Source organism: Monodon monoceros, unplaced genomic scaffold, assembly GCF_005190385.1.
Source record: "Monodon monoceros isolate NGI ecotype Baffin Bay Population unplaced genomic scaffold, NGI_Narwhal_1 Super_Scaffold_15, whole genome shotgun sequence".
In the NCBI taxonomy this organism is placed as follows: domain Eukaryota; kingdom Metazoa; phylum Chordata; class Mammalia; order Artiodactyla; family Monodontidae; genus Monodon; species Monodon monoceros.
Genome location: NW_021703771.1, coordinates 20,306,481 through 20,328,646, shown reverse-complemented (window position 1 = coordinate 20,328,646; position 22,166 = coordinate 20,306,481). Strand labels below are relative to the sequence as shown.

The 22,166-nt window shown below is 37.1% G+C and overlaps 1 protein-coding gene across 3 annotated transcripts in view; it reads right to left on the bottom strand.

The window, feature by feature from the left end:
• Positions 1-1,814: 1,814 nt before the first annotated feature.
• The window catches only part of ZNF292 (zinc finger protein 292), an 87,802-nt gene continuing 67,450 nt past the window's right edge, over positions 1,815-22,166 (bottom strand). Inside the window, exons 1-4 of one of the 3 annotated variants that reach the window (XM_029223465.1) lie at positions 21,347-22,136; positions 20,728-20,864; positions 18,326-18,467; positions 1,815-11,381 (exon numbers count right to left, since the gene is read on the bottom strand). In XM_029223465.1, the coding sequence (XP_029079298.1) occupies positions 4,236-11,381; positions 18,326-18,467; positions 20,728-20,831 (7,392 nt within the window). In that variant the 5' untranslated portion in view covers positions 20,832-20,864; positions 21,347-22,136 and the 3' untranslated portion in view covers positions 1,815-4,235. Of the gene's footprint in view, positions 11,382-14,520; positions 14,883-18,325; positions 18,468-20,727; positions 20,865-21,346; positions 22,137-22,166 lie in introns of those variants that run through there. The other 2 variants (XM_029223464.1, XM_029223466.1) reach the window with 2 other exon arrangements.

Here is a 22,166-nt window from a genome sequence, read left to right as displayed (position 1 = left end):
GGTTGGAGAAACGGAATCTGAATTCCAGATTTGGAAGTGATACAGGTTTCGATTATGTCAAAGCGTAGGGCGCCCATTTATGGAGCGATCACTGAAATGAGAGGCACCTCTAATGAGCAAGTTCATCAGGAAATAAATTTTGTTCACTGAGTGGTAGTGTTGGGCGGCATAGATAGTAAGTGACAAATATAAAAATTAAAAACACTGGTATGGAGAATGAACATGTGACACTTCATTACAGAGTGATCCGGGTGGCTCTCTGATGAGGTGACATTTAAGCTTTACTATACAAATAGAGGAATAAGCATTCCAGACACAGGAGTAAATATGTGTAAAGCCCTTGAAGTGGTGGTGGTTTGGGGGAAGCTATTTCCAGATGCTTCCATCTCCTATACAGGAGATGGAAGCATCTGGGAAATGGGAAGTAGCATAAGAATGTCTGGAGAGGTTGGCAGGGACTTTGAGTAAAGAGACTGGATTTTAATCAAAGTGTACTTAATGTTCAATAAATATTATTTGGATGTAGGGTGATGAAACATTAACAACCAATACAGCAGGGGAATCAATCCAACTGGAATGGATAAACTGACCAATCAGAATAATCACCACGTGTAAACAGCTGGTACAGGTGCACTGGTGCACACCTGCTGATCACGAGCCCTGGCTGAATGAATGACATCTTAGATGGCTGTCTCCCAAAACATGTTCCTTAAATCACTAACTTAGTGGGATATATACCTAAGTATTAACATTAAAAAAAAATTTTTTTAATGTTCACGGTCATTTAAGTCTGAAAAATTCCCACTTTAACAGTTAACATCTTTTCTGTACAGCAGAACCTCTCAGTCTTCAATATGCGAATGTACACTGGATTCGTTAAGGGGAGCTACAGCACGCAGTTTAGAAAACGGCTTTCATCACTGCCATCACCTTCCCACCCACTACTAGCACACTACACTAAACATTTTGAAAAAGGCTGCCTTACTGCTCCACTTCTTGACACCTCTCACATTCATTAGTCTCTTTCTCAACTCCAGTAACATTCTTTTTTCTGGCGCCCATCAATTTTTGCACGGACTACTTCAAGTCTCCCTGCTCTTAACCTCCAACTTATCCAACCTATCCTCTATACAGTGCCAATTATCTTTCTAAAATCGGTACCTGATCAAACGGTTCAACTGAAATGCATTCAGTAACCACTTGAAAAACAAAACACGATAAAGACTAAATGTGGCAAACAAGAACCTTCACGACCTGGCCCATCAGCCTCCTCAGCTTCAGCTTCTCCAACTCCCTATCTTTCCACACAGACCACCTGCAATACTGCAAACGCTCTATGCCGCTTGTCTCCTGCCTAGAATTCCCCTTTCCCCTCTGAGCAGCCGCCGGCCACTCACTGATCTTTCAAGACCCATCTTTCTAGAAACACTCATAACCACCTACCTCTTTTTCCCTGAAAAACAGAGCATTCTCTCGATGTCTCTAGCTTTCATGTACTTTTATCTTAATAACTATAGCAACTGTTTGCTTACCTGATGATCAAAATTTGCCTTTGTAAAACTCTGTCCAGCCATTTAAAATAATTATTTAATTATGCTGAATTTAACATTGCTGAAAATTTCTCAAACTGTTACATTTCACTTAATGATGTATTCTGAATAACATGTTCTGATCTGTAAGATTCAAATTCTCTGAGTTTAGAAGAGGGAAAAAAATCCATTTTTCAAATGATGAAAACTTAGGCAAATTTACACTGTAGGAAGAAAATATCTCAAAGACAAGAGGTTGAGGAAAATTATACCATGAAAAATATATACTTTTTGATACTTTTTTAATACTTAGGCATTACATTCTGTATCAAATTTTACCAACATGCTGTTGTTCTATAAATTCATTATTTTATACCATAATTTGACTTTTCTGTTCCATGCTAAAAAGCCCACTATTCCATAATTACTTTTAGCATACAGTACCTGGAATATAAAAAAAATTAACTCAATGTTGGCAAACTGCCCGCCCCCCCCACCCCCCAACATGTAGGAGAACAACTACAGAAGTTCTGGTGGTTAATTTTCTTAAGCTAATGAGCAAAAGAAAAGCCCCAGTACACTGGCATTTTCCCTTAACAGGCTCATCACTACATTCATCAGAAATAAACCTACTTACTGCTGTACTATACAGGGCAGTTTGCCAAATGCCTACCTTTAAGATCTAGGTCAACTTCTAAGAAAACTGTACGGAAACATTCAGTTGTTAACAAAAATTTAATATTAAAATGACTCAAAGTTAAGTTATTATTAATTTAGAAAAAAACATGTATTAATCACCCATAAGAACTTTTATTTTAATAAATAACAGTGGGCTTACCAAAGGATAGGGACTTTAATGTGTCAAGTTTTATGCATATTGGTAATAAACCTTAAGGAGGTGAAACCAACTATTCAATATAACCCATTCGGCCCTAAAAATAAAACTATAATACTTTAATAATAAAACTTAAAAAAATATTTTCCAAAAGAAAATAATTCACTCCTTGACCATGCTTATTTATTCAGAGTACCAGCAATTTCAGTTAATGTTAAGTGCTTCATTTTTCCTGCAAGTCTGATGTTGAACAGGGAATACACACATTTTCATATCACAATATCATCAATATCTCAGGCTAATAATATTGTGAACGCAACTGGTTTATAACAAAGTCAAAAATTAATGCTACTATTTATGGCAAACAGAAACAAAAGTAAATTTGAAAGGATGTTTTCTTTTGTTTCCAGTACTGATTTTAATTGGAATTCAAAGGAAGGTAATAAACTCTCCTGAAATAACCTCTGTCTCTGGCCGTAAATCCACAGTATAAATATGGTGAATAAAGCTAATCTATAAGAGCTAACTATATACTGAATAACCAAAATAATCAATTGTAACAACTAATACTGCTCTGGAAGACCAACCTAATGAAAAAAGTATCATTAGATATGGTGGGAAAATACAGACAAATCTGTACAATCTAACATCTATAAACAGTAAAATCAAAACATCCAACTTCCTTATAGAAAGTGTTTCATCTATGTAATTATAAATGTTTAAGGACTCTTGCATTTTATAAACACAAGATGGGCTCACTTTGATGATACCAATTTTTAGATTTATAAAAATGTTTAAAAAAATCTTTCCACAAAAGTTTATACAGTTTAAAGCTATACACCAATCTATAAATCTCAGAAAATGGGGGAAAAAAACCAAATAAAACCCAAAAACCTTTATAAGATCACATGTATAAAACAAGAAATGAAATGTGATTTTATTTAAGGCAATACTGGGCTACTTCACAAATCACCACCTCAAATATTTACACTGCTCCACACTACTAGTTTCTATCACATTCACAAAAGATTTTTTTTTTAAATACCAAATGTTTAAAATCTTTGATGTAGTAAATTCTTTATTCACATTTCCATTATATTTCATGGAATCATAGTAACTATATCCAATTAGAAGCACTGAAAAGAAAACTGCAGCTATAGGAAATTGCTAAAGAATCTGCTTTAATTTCACATGAGTACCACCCAAAAAATCCTGGAGGGTAAATTTACAAAGCAGAGCAAGGTGCTGATATAACGTGCCTACTTTGTGAAAAGTAATTTTTTGAGATAGTCTTGTAAATAAATGTTTTATGTAAAAATCAATGAACTATGGCAGAGTTTCTAGTTTTAGTTAAAAAAATTCTTAATTTAAAACAATAAAAGAACAGTTTTAAAAACTTGATCACTTAGTTAAAAATTAAAATTCCAAATATAAATGTGTCATTTAATAGTTTAGACTTACACACTGCTGGTGGCAGCAAATGATTTACAATAATAAATATATACAAAAAAGGTATCTACAGAGTACTGTTACACATGAGCAGTGACCCGGTGAAACATATCAATCACACAGATAATTCAGTTTAGTTCATGGAAAGGGCAACTGGCTGATAGAAATTTGAGGTTTAGCTCGACTATTTACAGTAACTGAAATATTGATTCTGTTCCTCAAGTCCCATAGGGATAAAAAAAAGTTTTACATGACAAATGTCATGTTGATTTTTTTTCCTTTTCTTTTTTTTCTCTTTTGGCCAGGTTAATTCATGTCAGCAACAACAAAAGAAAAACAAAAAAGTTACACAATTCTAGCATGCTTGATGGCTTCCTATTTAAAATAAAACTGTAAATAATGTATTAATAGCACATGAGTTATCAGTTCTGCCCTCTCCCCGTGGCTTTGCCCATACTGATTTCTTTCATAACAGACACATCTGGGTCATTTGAATGCACTTCAAGTTTTTTCAGACTGACGGTAGGTTTCATTTCCTGAAGTTGCTTTAAGACAAGCTCAGTGCAATTTTTAAGAGTCTTGTCTAAAACAATTTTTACATTATCACTGCACTGAAGCTGTGATGGATTGGCAAACTGTACAAAGGTTTCACTTTCTTTACAAGAACATATATGATTTCCACTACTCACAGCAGTCTTGTCAACATTTTTTCTTGCATTTGAATGGGATCCTTTTTTATTCCCACTATTTGGATGGTCTTTGTCAGTATTTTTCTTCTGCTTCACTGCAGACTCCTCAAGAAACTTCAGAAATGATACTTCGAATCCCATTGGTTTAAATGAGCTCCAGTCAAAAGATGCAGGATGCTCCTCAGTGGTTTGTATTGCAACAGCGGTTTCTTCTTCCTTGTGCATACTACTGAACTCAACTGCTGGTGCTGGTTCGGCTTTTTCAACTTTCCTCTTTTTATTTTGGGAGACATTTTTTTCTTTATTAACTCTCTTCAAATTACTTGCTTTTTGTTTTTCTGACTGGCAGGGGTTATCTTCCTGAAAATCTTTACTAACATTTGAAGAGGTCTGAGCTTGGGTCTCCACACTTGTGTTGTCTTCATTTATTAATTTGGTAATAAATAATTCTGTTAGCTCATCCACTTCATCTTTTTCATTTTTTTCAACTTCCTTCTGTGGAACTACAGCTGTTCTTGAGTTATCACTGCTCTCTGATATACCCGTGTCAGAATCTTTCACATCACTCTTTTCAACTTCTTGCTCAGAAGTTTCCTTTAATTGTGAGTTGCAACACCGTTTGAAGACAATGAGAAGATTGCGGTGTTGTGATGTAAATGCCTTAGATAATTTATGGCATTTATAATGTCTAATTATATTGCTTTCGCTTGTAACGACTGATGTACACCCCTTTATCATACATGGATACTGGGTGACAAATCTGCTCGTACACTCAGATAAGGCATCATTTCTAGCCTTTATAGAATATACATGCTTCCCACGTTTCAGAGAATAAGGCTTATTTTCTTCAATCTGCACAATCTTTGCAGTCTTGTTTTCCAAATTATTTTTTTTCTTTCGTTTGGTCTTAGGCATTTTGGTTCCTTCCCTTCCAGATCTGTATTTTGTCCCCCGGTGTTTAGACTTTGTCTTTTCTTGGTTTGCCTTGCTTGATATGTTTTCCTGACCAGGTGTTAATCTTCTTGGCCGAATCAGATGAGCTTTATGTTTGTCATTATGCTTATTAAAAATGTGTCGGAGGAGATTGGACCGGGTCGCATATATTCGGTCACAGCCTTCACAGTCACACTTGTATATGCCATCTTCCTCAGTTTTACTTCCCCTTGCCCCAATTCCATGATCTGCCTCAAGATGAACAACATAGTTCAAATATGTGGTAAATGAAGATTTACACTCTGACTGATCACATGGAAATTTCCCAACATCCACCGAAGCAGTCATACTTTCAATTTCCTCAGGAGACATCTCGTGAAGCTTCATGTAGTGTTGTATTAGGCCAGTAATTGCTTGGAAAATTCGAGAGCAGTCACTCACCTGACATCGAAATTCTTTCACAGTCTGTTTAGTTTCAATTTCTTCACTGTCTTTACCAGCTTCGCTTTCCTCTTCAACCTCTGCAGAAAATGCAGGTAGATCTGATTTGTGTACAGCCTGGTAATGCAGAATTAAGTTTTGCTGTATTGTAAAGGCAGCAAAGCAGCCTTGATGAACACATCGATAAGGTCTGTAGGGACTGTATCTTGTGGGAAACTCAAGAGATTGAGAAACCGGCTTCTTGCGTTTTCTCTCCTCCTTTTCTTTTTTATGTCTCCTAACTTTCCGTCCTTTGGTTTGTACATTTGTGAGAGAATTTGTATTACATTGTTCTGAAGTAACGGTCATCACTTGTGAAGAACCTTCTGTTTTATCAGGACTTTTTTTTTCTAGAAGTTGTTTTTCTGGGATCACTGCTATATTACTGAGGGTATTTTCCTTCATTGCACCCAATTCTAAAGCAGGCTGGAATTCCCTTTTATTTTCCTCTGTCATAGCTAGCTGTCTTTTTACTTGTGTAATTCGCGGGGCTGACGAATTTTCACTCTGAGATTTTCTTCCATAAGGCCTTTTTATTTTTAACTTTACCATTTCTTCTGTTGTAAAATGGTGTACCAACTGACAGTGTGCCCGGAGATTCGAATTTCTTGTAAATGTCTTTGTACATGTAGGTACTACACATTTAAATGGAGCAAATTTCAACTGATTCTTCTTAATTTCAAGAATCATCTCTGGAGTGTACTGATGAATTTTACCGTAGTGCTTAAACAGTGCATCTTTTGTCATAGCACTGTAATTACAGCCTTGGTTTTGACACACAAAGGGTTTATTAACTCTGTCATTAAACTGAATGTTGCTTATCATTTCAGAAACTGGCTGAACAAGTGTGACATTTGGAATTGGTTTAACAGGAGTGGGAGTCAGTGTCACTGATGTATTTATCAGTACACACTGGGGTGCTGGAGAGGACAGGTCGTTTTCTAATTTTAATTTCTGTAAGCCTTCTAAAATCTCCTGTACTTGATCCTCCTTATGTAATATTTCAGGCTGAGGAATGTTACTTTTTGTTGGCATGACACCTATGAAGGAGGAAAACTGAGAAGAATCGGATAATTTGTGATTTTGTACAGTGTTTACTGAAGGAAGCTGAATGTTATAATTTATTTGAGCATTCTGTGATGTTTCACCAATACCCTGAGATCCACTTTTTACCTCAAGTATTTGAGAATTCATAGCACTTTTAATAATTTCAAGAGTCTTTTCAAAGTTTTGTATAACATTGTCTTCAGAAATCTGCAAATCAGAATTTATTGAAGGTGTGCATGAATTCAAAGCCATCATTTGGGAATCACCATTTTCAGTTTTTAATGTTAAGGGAGCTAACACTGTATGGGACTCAAGACTGGCTTTAAAGTTTTCTTTCACATCAGTTATAAACAACTGATTGTCAACATTATTTAATTTCTGTGTTAGATTTTCCACCAAACCCTGAGGTTCACAATTAGGAATTACAGTTGAATGAAGGTTAGTAGTTGGTATCTCAACCCTCTTTGCTATAAGTCCCATTGCCGTTAAGTCACTTGTTACCAAGTTTTGGGGAGCATTAGGGGCAATTAGTGGAGGAGCAACTTTCTTTCTTCTCTTAGAAGCACTGTTTCCCTTTTTATTTAAATGACTAGACCTTGTGTTCTGAGGACCACTTATAACGGAAACTCGTGAACTGTTACTGATAAAATTTTGTGATGGCCCACTAGAATTAGGGAATGAACTAGAGCACAGACCATTTTCAACAGTCTTCAGTAGTAAGTCATTTGCTGGAAAAACAGGCAAACTGTTGCATTCCTCAATGGAGGAAGTTTTGGAGTTTGGTGTCCTATTCTGGTCTGTCAGCAGGGGGTTTGCATGGCATACAGTCTGCAGCAGGACTGGCACAGGTGGATTTGGCATCACTGTTGCATTTACTGGTGCTGGGTCTGAGACACAACCTGGGGGGACATGAGAGAGCACGTCGGCACCCTCAAATGTACTGGGAATGCCAGCAGTTTCCAAAGCCTGTTTAATAATTTCGCTTCCCTCTTGACTAACACTTGTATTAAAGTTAGTCACACCACTCCGAGGAAATGTATTTGGTAAAAATGCTGAGGAGCGATTTTCAGCAGCAAGAAGTTGCAGGAATGATGGATCTTTAAAACATGCTCCTGGACTGAAGGTAGACTGCTGCGGCTGCTGCGAGTTTACTGCATTTGTGGAGAGAATCATGCTGGCAAGAAGAGAAGGCTGCCCGTTACTCTGCAGAAGTTCTTGAGCAATTTCTGCCCCATCCAGTGGTTTACAGTAAGATCGCTTAGACAAGTGTCCACCCAGAGATCTGGGGTTAGTGAAAGCCCTGTAACACCTGCTGCAGATAAATTTCCCGTCTCTGATAATTGCTGGCCACTTAGCCCTTTTGTTGTGCTTGGGTTTTCTTTCCTTCCCATTTGGGCCCTGCCCACGGTCTTTTTTCACTTTTTCCAGTGCAGACTGTTGGGCACTGGTGCTACTGAAGTCATTTCCAACACTGACTTGTGAAGGAAAAATTGCATTCTCACCATTACCTCCCTTTAAAAAAGAGGAATTCGTGTTCCCTTCCATCTGTGAGGAAAAATGATTTGTATTATTTTCCAGCTGGGAAAAAACAGAATTAGTCCCACTATCTGCTGGTGAAGGGAAGAGAGACATTGAACTACTTTCTGCAGGTAACGGAAGGAAAGGATCTGAGCCACTGTCGATATTCAGAGGCAGAACTGTTTTGGTTAGATCTTCCATTTGTGCTGGCAAGGTAGTACTAGATAAACTTTCCATTTGGGAACATAACATACCACCACCTTGTTCATTTTTATCCTGAGAAGGTATATTTGGATTTATGACACTTTCCACTGAGGGCAAGAGTGGAGCTGACACATTTGCTAAATGAGCTGGGAAAATGGAAGGTGAGACATGCTGCAACTGATTGGAACAAGTAGGATTCCCATTGGCTTTGGTCTGTGGTGTAAAAAATGCATTATTAGAGCTGCTCACCTGTGATGGCAAAAAATAAACAAACTTTCCATTATTTGGTGTATTTAAGTTGTTAGCTTTCTGACCCCTTTTGCTTTTGCGTTGCATTTTGAATGCTGCATACTGGTCGGGGTGTGCTGTCTTCATGTGTTTCCCAATACTCTGTGAAGAGTTATAGGTTCGAGTACATCCCTCAACCTGGCAACTGAATTTCTGAACTGGTGCTTTTGGAGGCACTGATGGAGTTCCTAAAGAATTACTGAGGTTGGGCTGTGGTGGAACAAATGTGATACTTTCTAATGTCTTCAGAGGTAAATTATAAAGATTGGACGATGTTTTAACATTACCTCCACATTCAAACTTGGCAGTTGGTAAACTGTTTTGAAATCCTGCCTGATTTTGCACAGAAAAGGTCATCAGGTTGTTCACTTGTCTTTCTAAGTTTTGTGGAGTAAGGTCATCTATTTTGAGGGCTTCCGAATCTACTAAAGAATTCTGAGTAATCTGGGCTTCATTAAAACAAGCCTGTTCTTTTCTCTCTTGGAAACCTGTATGACACAAACCATTACAAGGATCTTCAACTGGTGTATGTAAGTTCGTGACCAGTGATTCACCAGTGCCTTGCACAGCTGAGTTTTCTTGCTTTCCAAAGTTATCCTCGATCCCCTGATTGAGGGATACCTTAATGGACACAGCTACCTCACTGGCCTGAAGCAGAGGAGCAGGGGCAGGGTTTTCCAAACCATTTGGCAGTGGTCCATCAGCTTGCCTGAGCTCTGAAGCAGAAATCTGGTCTTGTTTGGTCACAGGTGATTCTGCCTTGCTTTTATCCCAAGCACCACTTCTATCTGCTGGGAAGGTGTTTTCCATGTTATTTTCTGAAGGAAGCACAGATCCTTCTTTCTTAGTGTTCCCTTCTGCGTTCTGATTCACTCTGGAAGGCTGAACAGAATCTCCAGAAGAATTAAGTTGGTCTTCAGGAGGCAGCACTTTTTCAGGAGTACTGTGATCATCCAGATGCTTTTCTAGTTCACTCTGAGAACGATAAACTTTACCACAACCTGTGAACTTACAAGTATAGGTATTATAATGTTGTGCTTCATGATCATATAGTAAATAAGCTTCTGAAAAAATTCTGCCACATTTAGGAAACATGCACTTTGCTCTAAAGACTTGATGTTCCTTTCGGTGGGTTAAGAGCTCTGCGTAACTATTAAAACCGGCCTTACATTTCATTTGTATACAGATATATGGTTTACTGCCACAGTGCATTTGTAAGTGATCATTGAGATGAGTAACACTTACAAAATGCCGTCTACAGTACTGGCAAATAACTTTTTTGCTTTGCATTTCAAGAAAGCGCTTGGCATCTTCATTATCCTTATGTCCCTTTACATGAGCAATTAAATTTTTAAAGTACTTAAAGCCCTTTTTACAAAAAGTTACAGGGCAATTGAATTCATTAACAGGTACTGGTTTCTGGACTGGGATCGCCTCTGGCTCATAAGATTTGTCTTTGTCATCAGTTTCATCATCTGAGCCATCATTATCATTAAACACTATGAAGTCTGTTGAGTAGAGACTATTCTTCTTGATAGGCCGCTGTTCCTGCTTGGCCACAGCATTAGTCTTCTGATTCTCGTTGGTAGTTGTGATCTTAGGAGGCCTTCCCAACCTCCTTAATGGTTTCATAGCTGCTAGTCTCTCTTTACTAGATTGTTTAACATGCAATGTGACATGAGGGACAAAAGTTTCTTTAGAATTAAAGTTCTTTGCACATATGGGGCAACTGTAAATCCCATCTTTGTAATGTTTTTGAGCATGTCGTACTATTCGATGACCAAGGAATTCTTTGTCACACAGCACACAATACTGCATGTAGGCTTGCCAGTTCCTGAACCTAGCAGATATAAACCCCCTCTCTCTTAATTGTTTTATCTCTCTCTTTTTCTGCTTTTCATCACAAATGTCTCTAAGAAGGCCAGAATTAGCACCAATTCCACCATTCATGGAAGTTTCTTTACTCTCTTCTTGATAGTCTGCTACTTTCTCATAAACCTCACTGTCATTTAGTTCATCTATTGAAGACACAATGGATGCTTCTTCTCCCATTAATGCAAGACATTGTCGTTTTAAGGTTTTCCAATCCCAGAATTCTGGATCAAAGGGCCACTGAGTTTTCAATACAAGTAAGAGCTCACAGCGTAGAGAATTTGGTATTGGAAGATTCTCTTCATCATATTTCTGGTCTGGTTGGTTATACAACATTTCCACAGCATAATATGCATCTACCGTAGGCTCAATAAGAAATTCACTCAGTTGACAAGCACGTTTAACTTCCAGATCATCAGGCAACAAGCATGAAATGGTCTTGCAAATAGATATTTTCACTTCAGTATTTTCTGTAGATTCCAGGCGAAGAGCTTTTACACATAGTTCTATACAAGTGGCAAGTCCAGCCCCTTCAGTCTGTGAAAAAGCAAGTAAGAAATGTTATCTTAATTTACACTCATCAACAGATTTGTGAATTTAGTAATTTTAAAACTGATGTTTGCTTTTCTCAAATTTTGCAATAGCCAATATATGCAGATACCCCCTTCCAAAGCATTGTAGCTGTGTGTGTGTGTTTGCGTGTCTATGTGTGTAATGAACTGTAGAGAATAGCAGAAAAAGCATAAACGTTGAGAGCTAAGTTAAGACATGAGTATAAAATCATCTAACGGCTAGGCAAACTTGGACATTATTTAACTTCTCTCACCTTTCATATCACAATATAAAAGATGAAAACAACACAAACTTCATGAAACTGCTGTGAGCATTAATAGATATTGTGTATCTAAAGTAGTTGGTATAGTTTAGTATCATGTCTGGCACACATTAAGTGATCAATAAATGTCATTAACTTTATCACAAATTTCATTTCCTAAGTTTATATTTACAATCCTTCTGAAACAAAACCCTTAGTCCAATTACAGAACTTCCCCATAATTCCTAACTCGTTAGTAATGAAAGGAGATTTTCCCATTTAAGAGAATAAAGTTACCTGTTCCTTAATATTGGGAATTCTAGTTCTATCATAAATTTGAATGCCAAATCAGCTACCTCATGGCTGGACCATCTTTTTTTTTTTTTTAAGATTATTTTTGATGTGGACCAATTTTAAAGTCTTTATTGAATTTGTTACAACATTTCTTCTGTTTTGTGTTTTGGTTTTTTGGCTGCGAGGCATGTGGGATCTTAGCTCCCTGACCAGGGATCGAACCCACGCCCCCTGCACTGGAAGGCGAAGTCTTAACCACTGGACTGCCAGGGAAGTTCCTGGACCATCTTAAGAATTAGGAGTAGCAGGAGACACAATAAACTTTTTTCCTTTTGAATTAGCATCTTGAACTATTATTATAATATAGCAGTAATAAAGGTAAGACTCATGTGAAAGATACATGTAATGAAGAGATAAAAATGGGTTTTACAAGGCTAAAAGAGAACAAATATATGAAAAATAAGCCAGTCACAAGATGTGGTCACATTCATGGGAATGAAATATGTGTGACATAAGATCAAAGGGTAAGAAAGTCAAAAAAGGTCCAAAAAAGCTGAGAGGATCTGTATTTTTACAGGTTAAGAAGGAAATAAAATATTTTACTAAAACAGAAGCTTAGATTTGTGGGCCAAAAGGAAAGTGAGTGAAAGAGGCTGAGATGCTAACTGGCCATCTTAATATTATAAATACATTTGAAACCTTAAGAAATAAGGCTAACAAAACGAACTATGTCAAAATTTTTATTCTTCTGAGTTTTCATCTTTGTGTGTGTCTGAATGAAAATTAAGTTTATAGGTAATATTCAGATCATAAACTGGTTATGTAACAACTGTTTTTTTTAAGAGTTGAGTTTGAATTCACAATTTCCCATAAGTACAATGTGATTAAATAAGTAATTAGCCCATAAAAACCTACTTAATAATATCAGTTAATAAAAGTACTGATAGCACCAGCTTGAATTTATGAGTCACAGGAGCAGAAACCTAAGTGAGATCCATTCAGAGAAGGAATAGAGACTCATCCCCCCCTCTCTAGCACTGGCACACAGCAGGCAATCTTCTGAAAAATGCAAGGTTTTATCTCTGGTGTCCCCCTTTTCTATTCCTTTCCTCTGGCTGCCCAGTATCCTTGACCCAAAGCTACTCAAGGCTTACATGCTGATATTCCTTCCCCATTAACATCCCATTCAGCCCTTCCCTATCCACCCACAGCATCATGGCTTACCCTGCTTTAAAATTCTTAAATGGTTATCACCCGTGTCTTTCAGAATTAAATATAAACTTCTTAGCATGGAATGAATACAAAAGGGCCCTCACAGTCTGACCTATGCCTCATCTGGTCTAGCCTCATGTTTTATCTTTTCCCTATCCAAACAGCCTACACTCCAGGCAATGTGAACTGTAGTTCCCCAACTACGCCATTCTCTCATGTCTTGATACAACTTGTGATATTGTAATATACTGCTAAGAAATATATATTTTGGTCTTCCCCCCTCAGTTCCCACATGGCTCCTAAAACCTTTGTAATTTCCTAAGTAATAATAGCTATAGGGGCATCTTTTGTTCCCAGCTTTTGAAATAGGTGAAATGAGTGTTTTTTGGTTATTTATAATAAGGCCTTTTCGATCACACTGGAGTTTATTAATGAGATGATTTCTGAAAGCCCCTAGATAACCACAGGCTGGGGGCTGTCAGGGGAACCAACCTGTGATCAGAGGGTTGAAACTTTCAGTCCCCCTCCCCTCCCTCCAAGGAGGAGAGAGAGGATGGAGGCTGAATCTATTATCAATGGCCAAAGAAGCCTCCATAAATCCCATAAAGAACTCGGTTCAGGGGCTACCCTGGTGGCGCAGTGGTTGAGAGTCCGCCTGACGATGCAGGGGATGTGGGTTCGTGCCCCAGTCCGGGAAGATCCCACATGCCGCGGAGCAGCTGGGCCCGTGATCCATGGCTGCTGAGCCTGCGCATCCGGAGCCTGTGCTCCGCAACGGGAAAGGCCACAACAGTGAGAGGCCCGCGTACCGCAAAAAACAAAACAAAAACAAACAAACAAAAAAGAACTCGGTTCAGGGAGCTTCTGGGTTTGTGAACAAGTAGAGGTGGGTGAGAGTAGCTCACTCTCTCCCCCATACCTTGCCCTGTACATCTCTACCATCTGGCTTTTCCTGAGTTGAATCCTTTCAAAATACACCAGTAATCTAGCTGGTAAACTGTCTTCCTGAGTTCTGTGAGCCACTCTAGTAAATAATCAAATCTGACCAGAAAGTTGTGGAAACCTCTGATTTATAGCCAGCTGGTCAGAAGCACAGGTGACGCCCTGGATTCAAGACTGGCAGCTGATGTTGGGGGAGGAGGGCAGTCTTATAAGACTGAGCCCTTAACCTATGGATTCTATGCGATCTCTAGGTGAACAGTGTCAGAATTGAGTTAAATTGTAGGACACCCAGCTGGGGTCCGGAGAATCAGAGGATTGCCTGGTATGGAAAAAATCTCCTTGGTCATACTTGGTCATCAGGAAGTATTCAGTGAGTAGTGAAGAGAGGAGAAAACAGTATTTTCTTTACACTACCTTTCATTCTTTTTCTGTTACTAGGAACACTCTCCCTCTCCAGCTTTGTTTGGCCATCACCATTTGAGAGTCTAAACAGACCAGTGGGTTAGAGGGCCCTCTTCTTTTATTCAATCAGCACCTACTTTACACCAGGCACTATGCTCAGCAATGTGCTCTCCCTCTCAGGAGTCTTGATATCCCTCTATATTTGAAAGACCCATATTACACTGCAACTGTTAGTGTGTCTCCATCAATAGATATGAGATCCTTAAGGGCAGGGCTATATTTTTCAACACTCGGACTTCAGGGGTCTAGGAAAAAGCATAAATAAAATGATGAACCAAGCTATCTGCTCCATTTCCTTTGCAAATCTCAAATAGAGTTTAAGAAGGAAACAATTATTTTAGGTAATATGTGAGCAGCTGGGCAATAATTTTCAACAACTCCTGGAGTTTTGGGGAGAAAAGGGGGGGGCACCAGTTAACCCAAATCATCAACCTTGAGGCTAAATTTCATCATGTAAAAAAATGAGGAGTTACACTAGAACGCAGTCACTACAACATAACTTTAAGGTCTCTTTCATAGTCCTAAAACAATAATCATCTATGATTCTACTTTTAAGATAAAACCTCTGTTTGGTCAGATTTCAGAAAATAAAAACAAAGGGAGACATTTTATGCAATGGGAAACATTTTGGGGCAGAGCAATTACCACACTGCACATTATCCTGCTCCCCTGGACAACTTTCCCAAGCTATTCACACTTTAAGTGCTTTTTTATGTGCTTTACTTCTGAGCCCAAAGTCTCTCTAGAAAAGCACTACTCAACAGAACTGTCTGCAGTGATGGACATGTTCTTTATCTGTGCTGTTCAATATGGTAGCCACTAGTCACATGGAGCTACTGAGCACCTATAATGTGGCTACTGTAACTGAAGAACGGAATTTTATATTTTACTTAGATTAACTAGCCATAAGTGTCTGATGGCTACCATAATGGACAGTGTAGCTCTTGTCCAAGATTTCTCCTCCCTCCCCAACAAGGTCTCCTTGTGAGCAGGATGTGAGGTTGAGGGAGGAGAGTCCCTGTTACCTAACCTCCTCAATTCCACAGATTAAGAAATGAAATCCAAAGTGGTTAAGGTTACCAGGTGGTCAACAACAAGTCAAGATTTATACCCAGTTTGCCTGGCTTCTAGTTTCAAGTTCCATCTACTTTGCCATGCTGCTCTTTAAGTTAGATATAAAGTAGTGGCACAACCTATATTTTAAAATTACACAGAAACTTATTGTTAAGTTTATTTTTTAACTGCAGCACTACGACAAATAAAATGAAAAAGCAGGATGAGTTAAGGTTGATAAAAACTGGAAAGCAGAAGGACTCATTCCTGTTCTTTACTCCTGAAAATGAAGAGAATTATTTCAGGAGAAGAATAGCAAAGATACATATAAGACTTACTGACCAGCTATAGATCTTAAACGATATTTTTTGAAAAGAATAAGAATGTCTTTTGGTTTCTACTTTCAAAAACAAAATTATACATTAATTAAAAATACTTATCATATTACATCCCGGTTTTCAAGAATTCCTAAGACCTGTCTGGCATACCATTCCATGCAGTGCTAGCAACTTTGGAAAGTGACTTCCGTGTACATTTAAAGGGGAAATCAAGTGCATCCTACAAGGGTTACTATAAGAAAAATTAATTTTGTAAAAGTTGGATTCTGATTTTTGCTAATAGATAAATGGAAACACTTACGCAATCTCTGCTCATCGCTTCCCTTTTGAATTGTGTCTAATCTACTGTTTAATCCATCTATTAAGTGTTTTCATTTCTACGACTGTTTTTGTATTTCTAAAAGTTCTTCTGACTCTTTTTAAAATCTGCTTGATCATTTTTATAGGACCTCTCTTTCTCATACTTCAATCCCTTATTTTATATCTTTAAATATATGTATTTTATAATTTATCCGATAACTGTATTATTTAAAGTATTAGGCAAATAATTCTATCATTCTTTCTGTCTACTGAAATTCATTCATGTCAGATTGTTTCATATGTTTAATAGAGCTTGATGGTTAACTTATTTATATCTTTAAATATATGTAATTTATCGTTTTTATCCTTGTATGTTTAACCCTACTGTTAGTTCTCTCTGCTAAAATTCCCTCATGGCAGACTGTTCTCTGTTTTGTAAATCTTGATGGTGAACCCATCTTAAGAAGGGTTTTATCTAAGAATCCTGTACTGAAGGTATGTCCCTCCAAAGCAGTTCTTCATTTGCTTCTGCCAGGGATCCCAGGCATTACCAGCCCAGGACTCCATCCTTACCTTCTTAAATACTACTTATGTAAGGGAGCAAAATCTGTCACCACCAAATGTGTCTCTTTGACCTGAGGATTATGTTAGGCTGATTACTTTTAAGAAACAGAAGACTAAGGAAGTTCTTCCTGTTACCCGCCGCCACCCCTACTTGTTACTGCCTAAAAGTTTAGACAGAGGGCCTGTTCCTGGAATAGAGCTGTCACCAGAGATCTCTGCAAAGAATATGGGCTAGGGGTGGTGGGGAGAAACTCTGCAGGGCCTGGAGATCAGAGTCCACCGTGTCTGATAGTCTCTGCATGGCCCAGCACACCATTGGTTTACCAAACACTGCTTTTCCATCTTCATGTGAATTGCCTTCCTCCCCTCTGAAGCCCTAAACCACTACACCCAACATCCTCTTGTCTTTAGCTGAAGATGGTATTTAAGGTGAGAGTTTCGGCCATTTTGACGAGTTACTCAGTTTTCCTGGGTCTCTCCCATGTATACATGTTATTAAACTTTTGCCTGATCTTCTCTTGTTAATCTGTCCTGTGTCAGTTTAATTCTTAGACCAGCCAACATAACTAAGAAGAAAAGGGAGAGGAAAAGGTCTTCCTCCCTGACACTCACCTGGTGTGGGGATTCCTGGTTATACGGCAGGGTAAATGTGGACCCCAAATCGTGTGAGGGCAGACCTATGGTTACAATTTATTAGGGAAAACATTTCCCTCCTCTGACCCACAGTCCAGTCGGACATGCACATGGTTCCCTATCATCACCTGTGTTACACAGGATAATATTTTTCTAGTCCACTTTTCAATGAAATCATAGTACTTCAAAAGTTGGTGGAGGGAAGGAGGGGAACACAGAACTCAGTTCTAAATCCCCAACTTGAAAGGGCCCAAGATCCCATCTCTTGTCTTATCCCTGTGTGGATATAAAAACTCAAACCCCTTAGTAACATACCCCAATCCTCACCAGGGTAGGAGAACCCTAGCATCAGCTCAAATTTCTACTTCAGTTTTTAGGTTTCTCTTCTTTTTGAGCGTAGGGATTTCCCCAATATTCTTGCAATCTCAGCTGCTACACATTAAGAACAATATTTGTTTTATTTTATCAAGTATTTTTGGGTCTTTTGTAGAAGAAGGATTTTTAGATACCGTAATCTGCCAGACTGCTAGCAAAGGAAGCTATCTCTATATTTCTCTTTACACTTTCTAAATTTCTATAGAGCCAATTATCAAAATAGTATAACACCTAGCAGTAAAAATTGTGGAATGATAAAATGTAAGTATTATGTATATTGCTTTTCTCCAGGCTAAGAGCAAGCCCCTGGCTCTCATTTGCATTTTTAAGTTTCTCTGTATCAAGTATCATCAAGGACTAATAAGAAAATCAATGTTCAAAGCACTAAATGAAATAAACAAAAATCACTGGAAGAGGTGCCAAAATAATAAAGTATTTTATTAAAGGTAATTTATATATTTGAAATTAAGATAAGATACCTTGATCATTCTTACCTCTGAATTAATAACTTTAATCAGGAAGAAAATGTGATATACCGTCTTGGTTAACAAAGAAAGTTGACGACATCTTTCTAGGTACACTTGTATAGATGGTTCTACTCTTTGCTGTAATTTACTCCAAAAGAGAGTGAGTTCCCTTAAAAAAAAAAAGTAAAAAAGTAAGCTGGAGCTATCATGTAAAATCATGAACATGTCAGGCTCGTAACTACATGTGAAATTAAAACTGGTTATAGATTCCAATTCTGTATGTGGAATGAGGTTTAAAAGAAAAAAAATCTCAATTTCTAAAGACTTATTAAATAAAAATCAAGATATGACATCATTTTACTGATTAAGATTTCTGAATCTCAGAGAAGCACTCACTACCTTTTACTAGGAAAGCATCTGACATTTAAACAAGTTATATAAATGGTAACTTTGGGCCACATCTGAACTTTAAAGTAATAAGAAAGTGCAAAATGTGTGTGTATATATAAAAAGCTTCAATGGCATAATGATTTTTAAAAAGCATTTAATTTTTATCTTCTAACTTAAATTATTAGATAATGTTAAGAATCAATGATGACACAGAACCCAGAAGAAAATAACTAATCTGTGCCACAGCAGTGAAAAAATAAAAGAAACTTTGAAAAATAAACTTTGAAATTTATTTCAAATGCAATTACACTGTATTTTCTTAGAAAGTAATCCTACTGAACTGATGAATTTTCCTCCCTTTTACCTATCGTCCTATTTCTCTTCTGTCCTCCATAGTTAACTTCCACAAAAATCTTCTTCCTGGCTTCAACTTCCCCTCTCAAGTATTCTCCTCCATACAGGCCTTTCCTATTAGTTCCTCAGATTCCACTCCTAGCAACTGTGCCCTTTTCACCATCCACTTGAATAACTTGCTCATTTACTGGATTTTAACCTTCATATTGAGGACTGCAAAATCTGTCTCTCCAGTCTTGACCACGTTCACCTCTCTAGTTCTTTATAAGACCTCCCCACTTTGATCTCTTTTGAAACCTGAAACTTAATATATGAAAAAGATGATTAACATTCTTTCCAGTTCACCCTTCTTCTAATTTAATGCATCATTATCACTGATCCTATCTATCAGCCTCTGCTTTTTACTATCCTCAAGACTGTTATCTTCAACATTTCTCTCACCCCACCCCACATCCACAGGAAAACTTCGTAACTTCCCAGCTGGACTATTTACTGGCTTTCTAGTTGATTTTCCTATCTCAGCTCAATTCCCTGTACGGCCACTTCCTACCCCCAACTCGCCCTCATTGTTCAGGCTCCAATCCATTCTCAACTGTTAGTCTTAAACAGTGTTTCTTGAACATAAACTTCTATTTTGCCCCCTTCTACTAAGGGCTTTTAATAGACTGCTTTTGCTTTTCATATAAAACCCAGACTTTGATGCCTTTTGTAAACCAATATAACACATTAATTTCTTAGTCATCATTAATATTTGTTATATAGAAAACCTACTTGTCCTCAATAAATACATGTTATTTATTCTCCCTTCAGAATCCTTCTACCAGCCTTTTATATCAATCTTCTCTGTATTGCATATAGAATTTTTCCTTCATAACTGAGCTCAACTGTTCAGAAAAACCTTTATCATTATAAACTTTAGTCTTTTTGATTATACAACCATTTATTTAGCTTGCCTGTTCTATATTCACTTACATGACGTGTGTCACTTGGTAAATATCCTTAAATATCAGAACGTTGTAAACTAAATTTTCTTTTGTTTTTCCACAATACCAACACAACACTGAAGACTAATAATGCTGTCGACTGACCAGATAAATTGTCAGTTTTAGCTAACACTAACTTAAGACAGTTGATCTTAAGTTTTTTGAGTTAACTGAAGTCATCATCTCTGTTAGCTGTATCCTCCCAAAGGATTATATATAACAGGTTTGCCCACCAGGAAATGTACCATGAAGTTAGTGAAGTAGAATGATACCTCACAGAAATGAACTATATTTCTATACATAAATCACTAGCAGCTAGTTATGTAGTAAAAAAGTCTGCAATATGCAGAGCAAAAATATACACATTAAATCAGAGGTTGATTACATATCTGAAAAAATTTTTATTGTGGCATTAGACACAAGCCCTTCTTTCATCTTCCAACATTTAAAAATTGATCATAATTGATCATTATATGATCATTGCTGGTATACTAAGGAGTGTGTGGTCCTTAATATAAAGTTTTTAAAGTTATAATATGAACTACTTGATAATCAGTTTGCACAGCATATAATATCTGAAAATAAGCTTTTTGTTTTTGTAACACTAAAAAGATTTTAAAAAATATGTTCTTAAGCTATCTGCACAACCTATCCTGTAATCTTATTGGACAAACTTCTCCTTTCAAAATAAAATCAACTCACCAAGCACAGTACATATCTCCTTGTTGAAGCTGACGTGATAAAAATGCAGTACATAAGACAAGAGCATTTTTTTCATCACCCTCAGATTCTAAGTTACAGATCATTTCTAGGGCATCTTTGCAATCAACTTCTGAAATCTGCAGGGAAAGGATATAGAAATATGCCATAAAATGGTTTTATGTTAGAATATACAGTAATATACTTTATAATTTTTATTAGATATTTACAGATCATTTTCATCAGTAAAACCTCATTAACTCATACACTATCAATTCACAGTTTGTCATGACTAGCCTGCAGTTTAAAGAAATAATCTTCCTTCAAGTCAGAGAACCAACGATTTTCAAGACCTTTATAAGCATTCATTTACATGTAAATAACTAATGCTAATTATAAGCAACCTCTACCCATTAAATCAGGTCTATAATACTGAAAAAGAAAAGCTGCTACTTGTATTTCTTCCCATTTATCCAGTAATTTAAAAAGCATTAGAATCAGCAAAAAGACAGAAATGTCTACTGGATATAGACTAGAAAAACAAAGTGTCTATTTATTGGAGGGAAAAAAAGTATAGTATGAAACATTTTATGTAGCTATACCACTTTTAAATGAAGCTCACCTCAGTTTTCTATACATCTCCATTATTTTTCTTTTCATATAAATTCATTCCATCTCAAAGCTTGTCAACAGTCATGCATGCATAAGTATAACCTAGATGAAGGCAACTTGCTTCATTTAATTATGCACTTACATCTAATGCTTATTTTTTTAAAATTATAACCTCATTACAATGATTTACTACATAAAACAGAATTTACCTATGATCTCTACAAGTATTTGCTGTAAGATAAGGATTTGACAAACAGCATACAGTCACAAATCACTGGTGTTCCACAGAATTAGAAAGATTAATTCCAACATGGTACAACTGACAAATGGCAAAAATAACTGAAGATTAATACAGACCACTAGCACCCATGTACCACAGAGGTAACTATACACCTCCTTGTTGACCTTCTATGTCTCATTACTTTTTGAGTACGGGAAAAGTGTGTGTATGTGTAAAATGTAACATGTTTAGGATTAAACAAGTGTCTGAATGGGAATGAGGGTAATCTTGAGGTTGATCTTTGGTAATGAGGATAACGATTGCATGGGGATAGATTCAGAGGTTCCATTTTATACATTACACTGAGCTAGAAAACGCTAGGATAAGAAAAGACCCAACTCCAAGTCTATGTGTTTAACAACAATGATTTCTTAAAGGAAGTATGAAGTTAGTGTCAGAGTTATGACTGAAACCTAAGTCCTGGAACTCCCTGGCACAGTACTCTTTCTACTACTCCTGTCTGCCTCTTTCTTACAAATCTTTATCTCTAAGTGACCCTATGTAAACAAACACAAAAAGGGCTGAAAAATATATATTTATACAATTAACA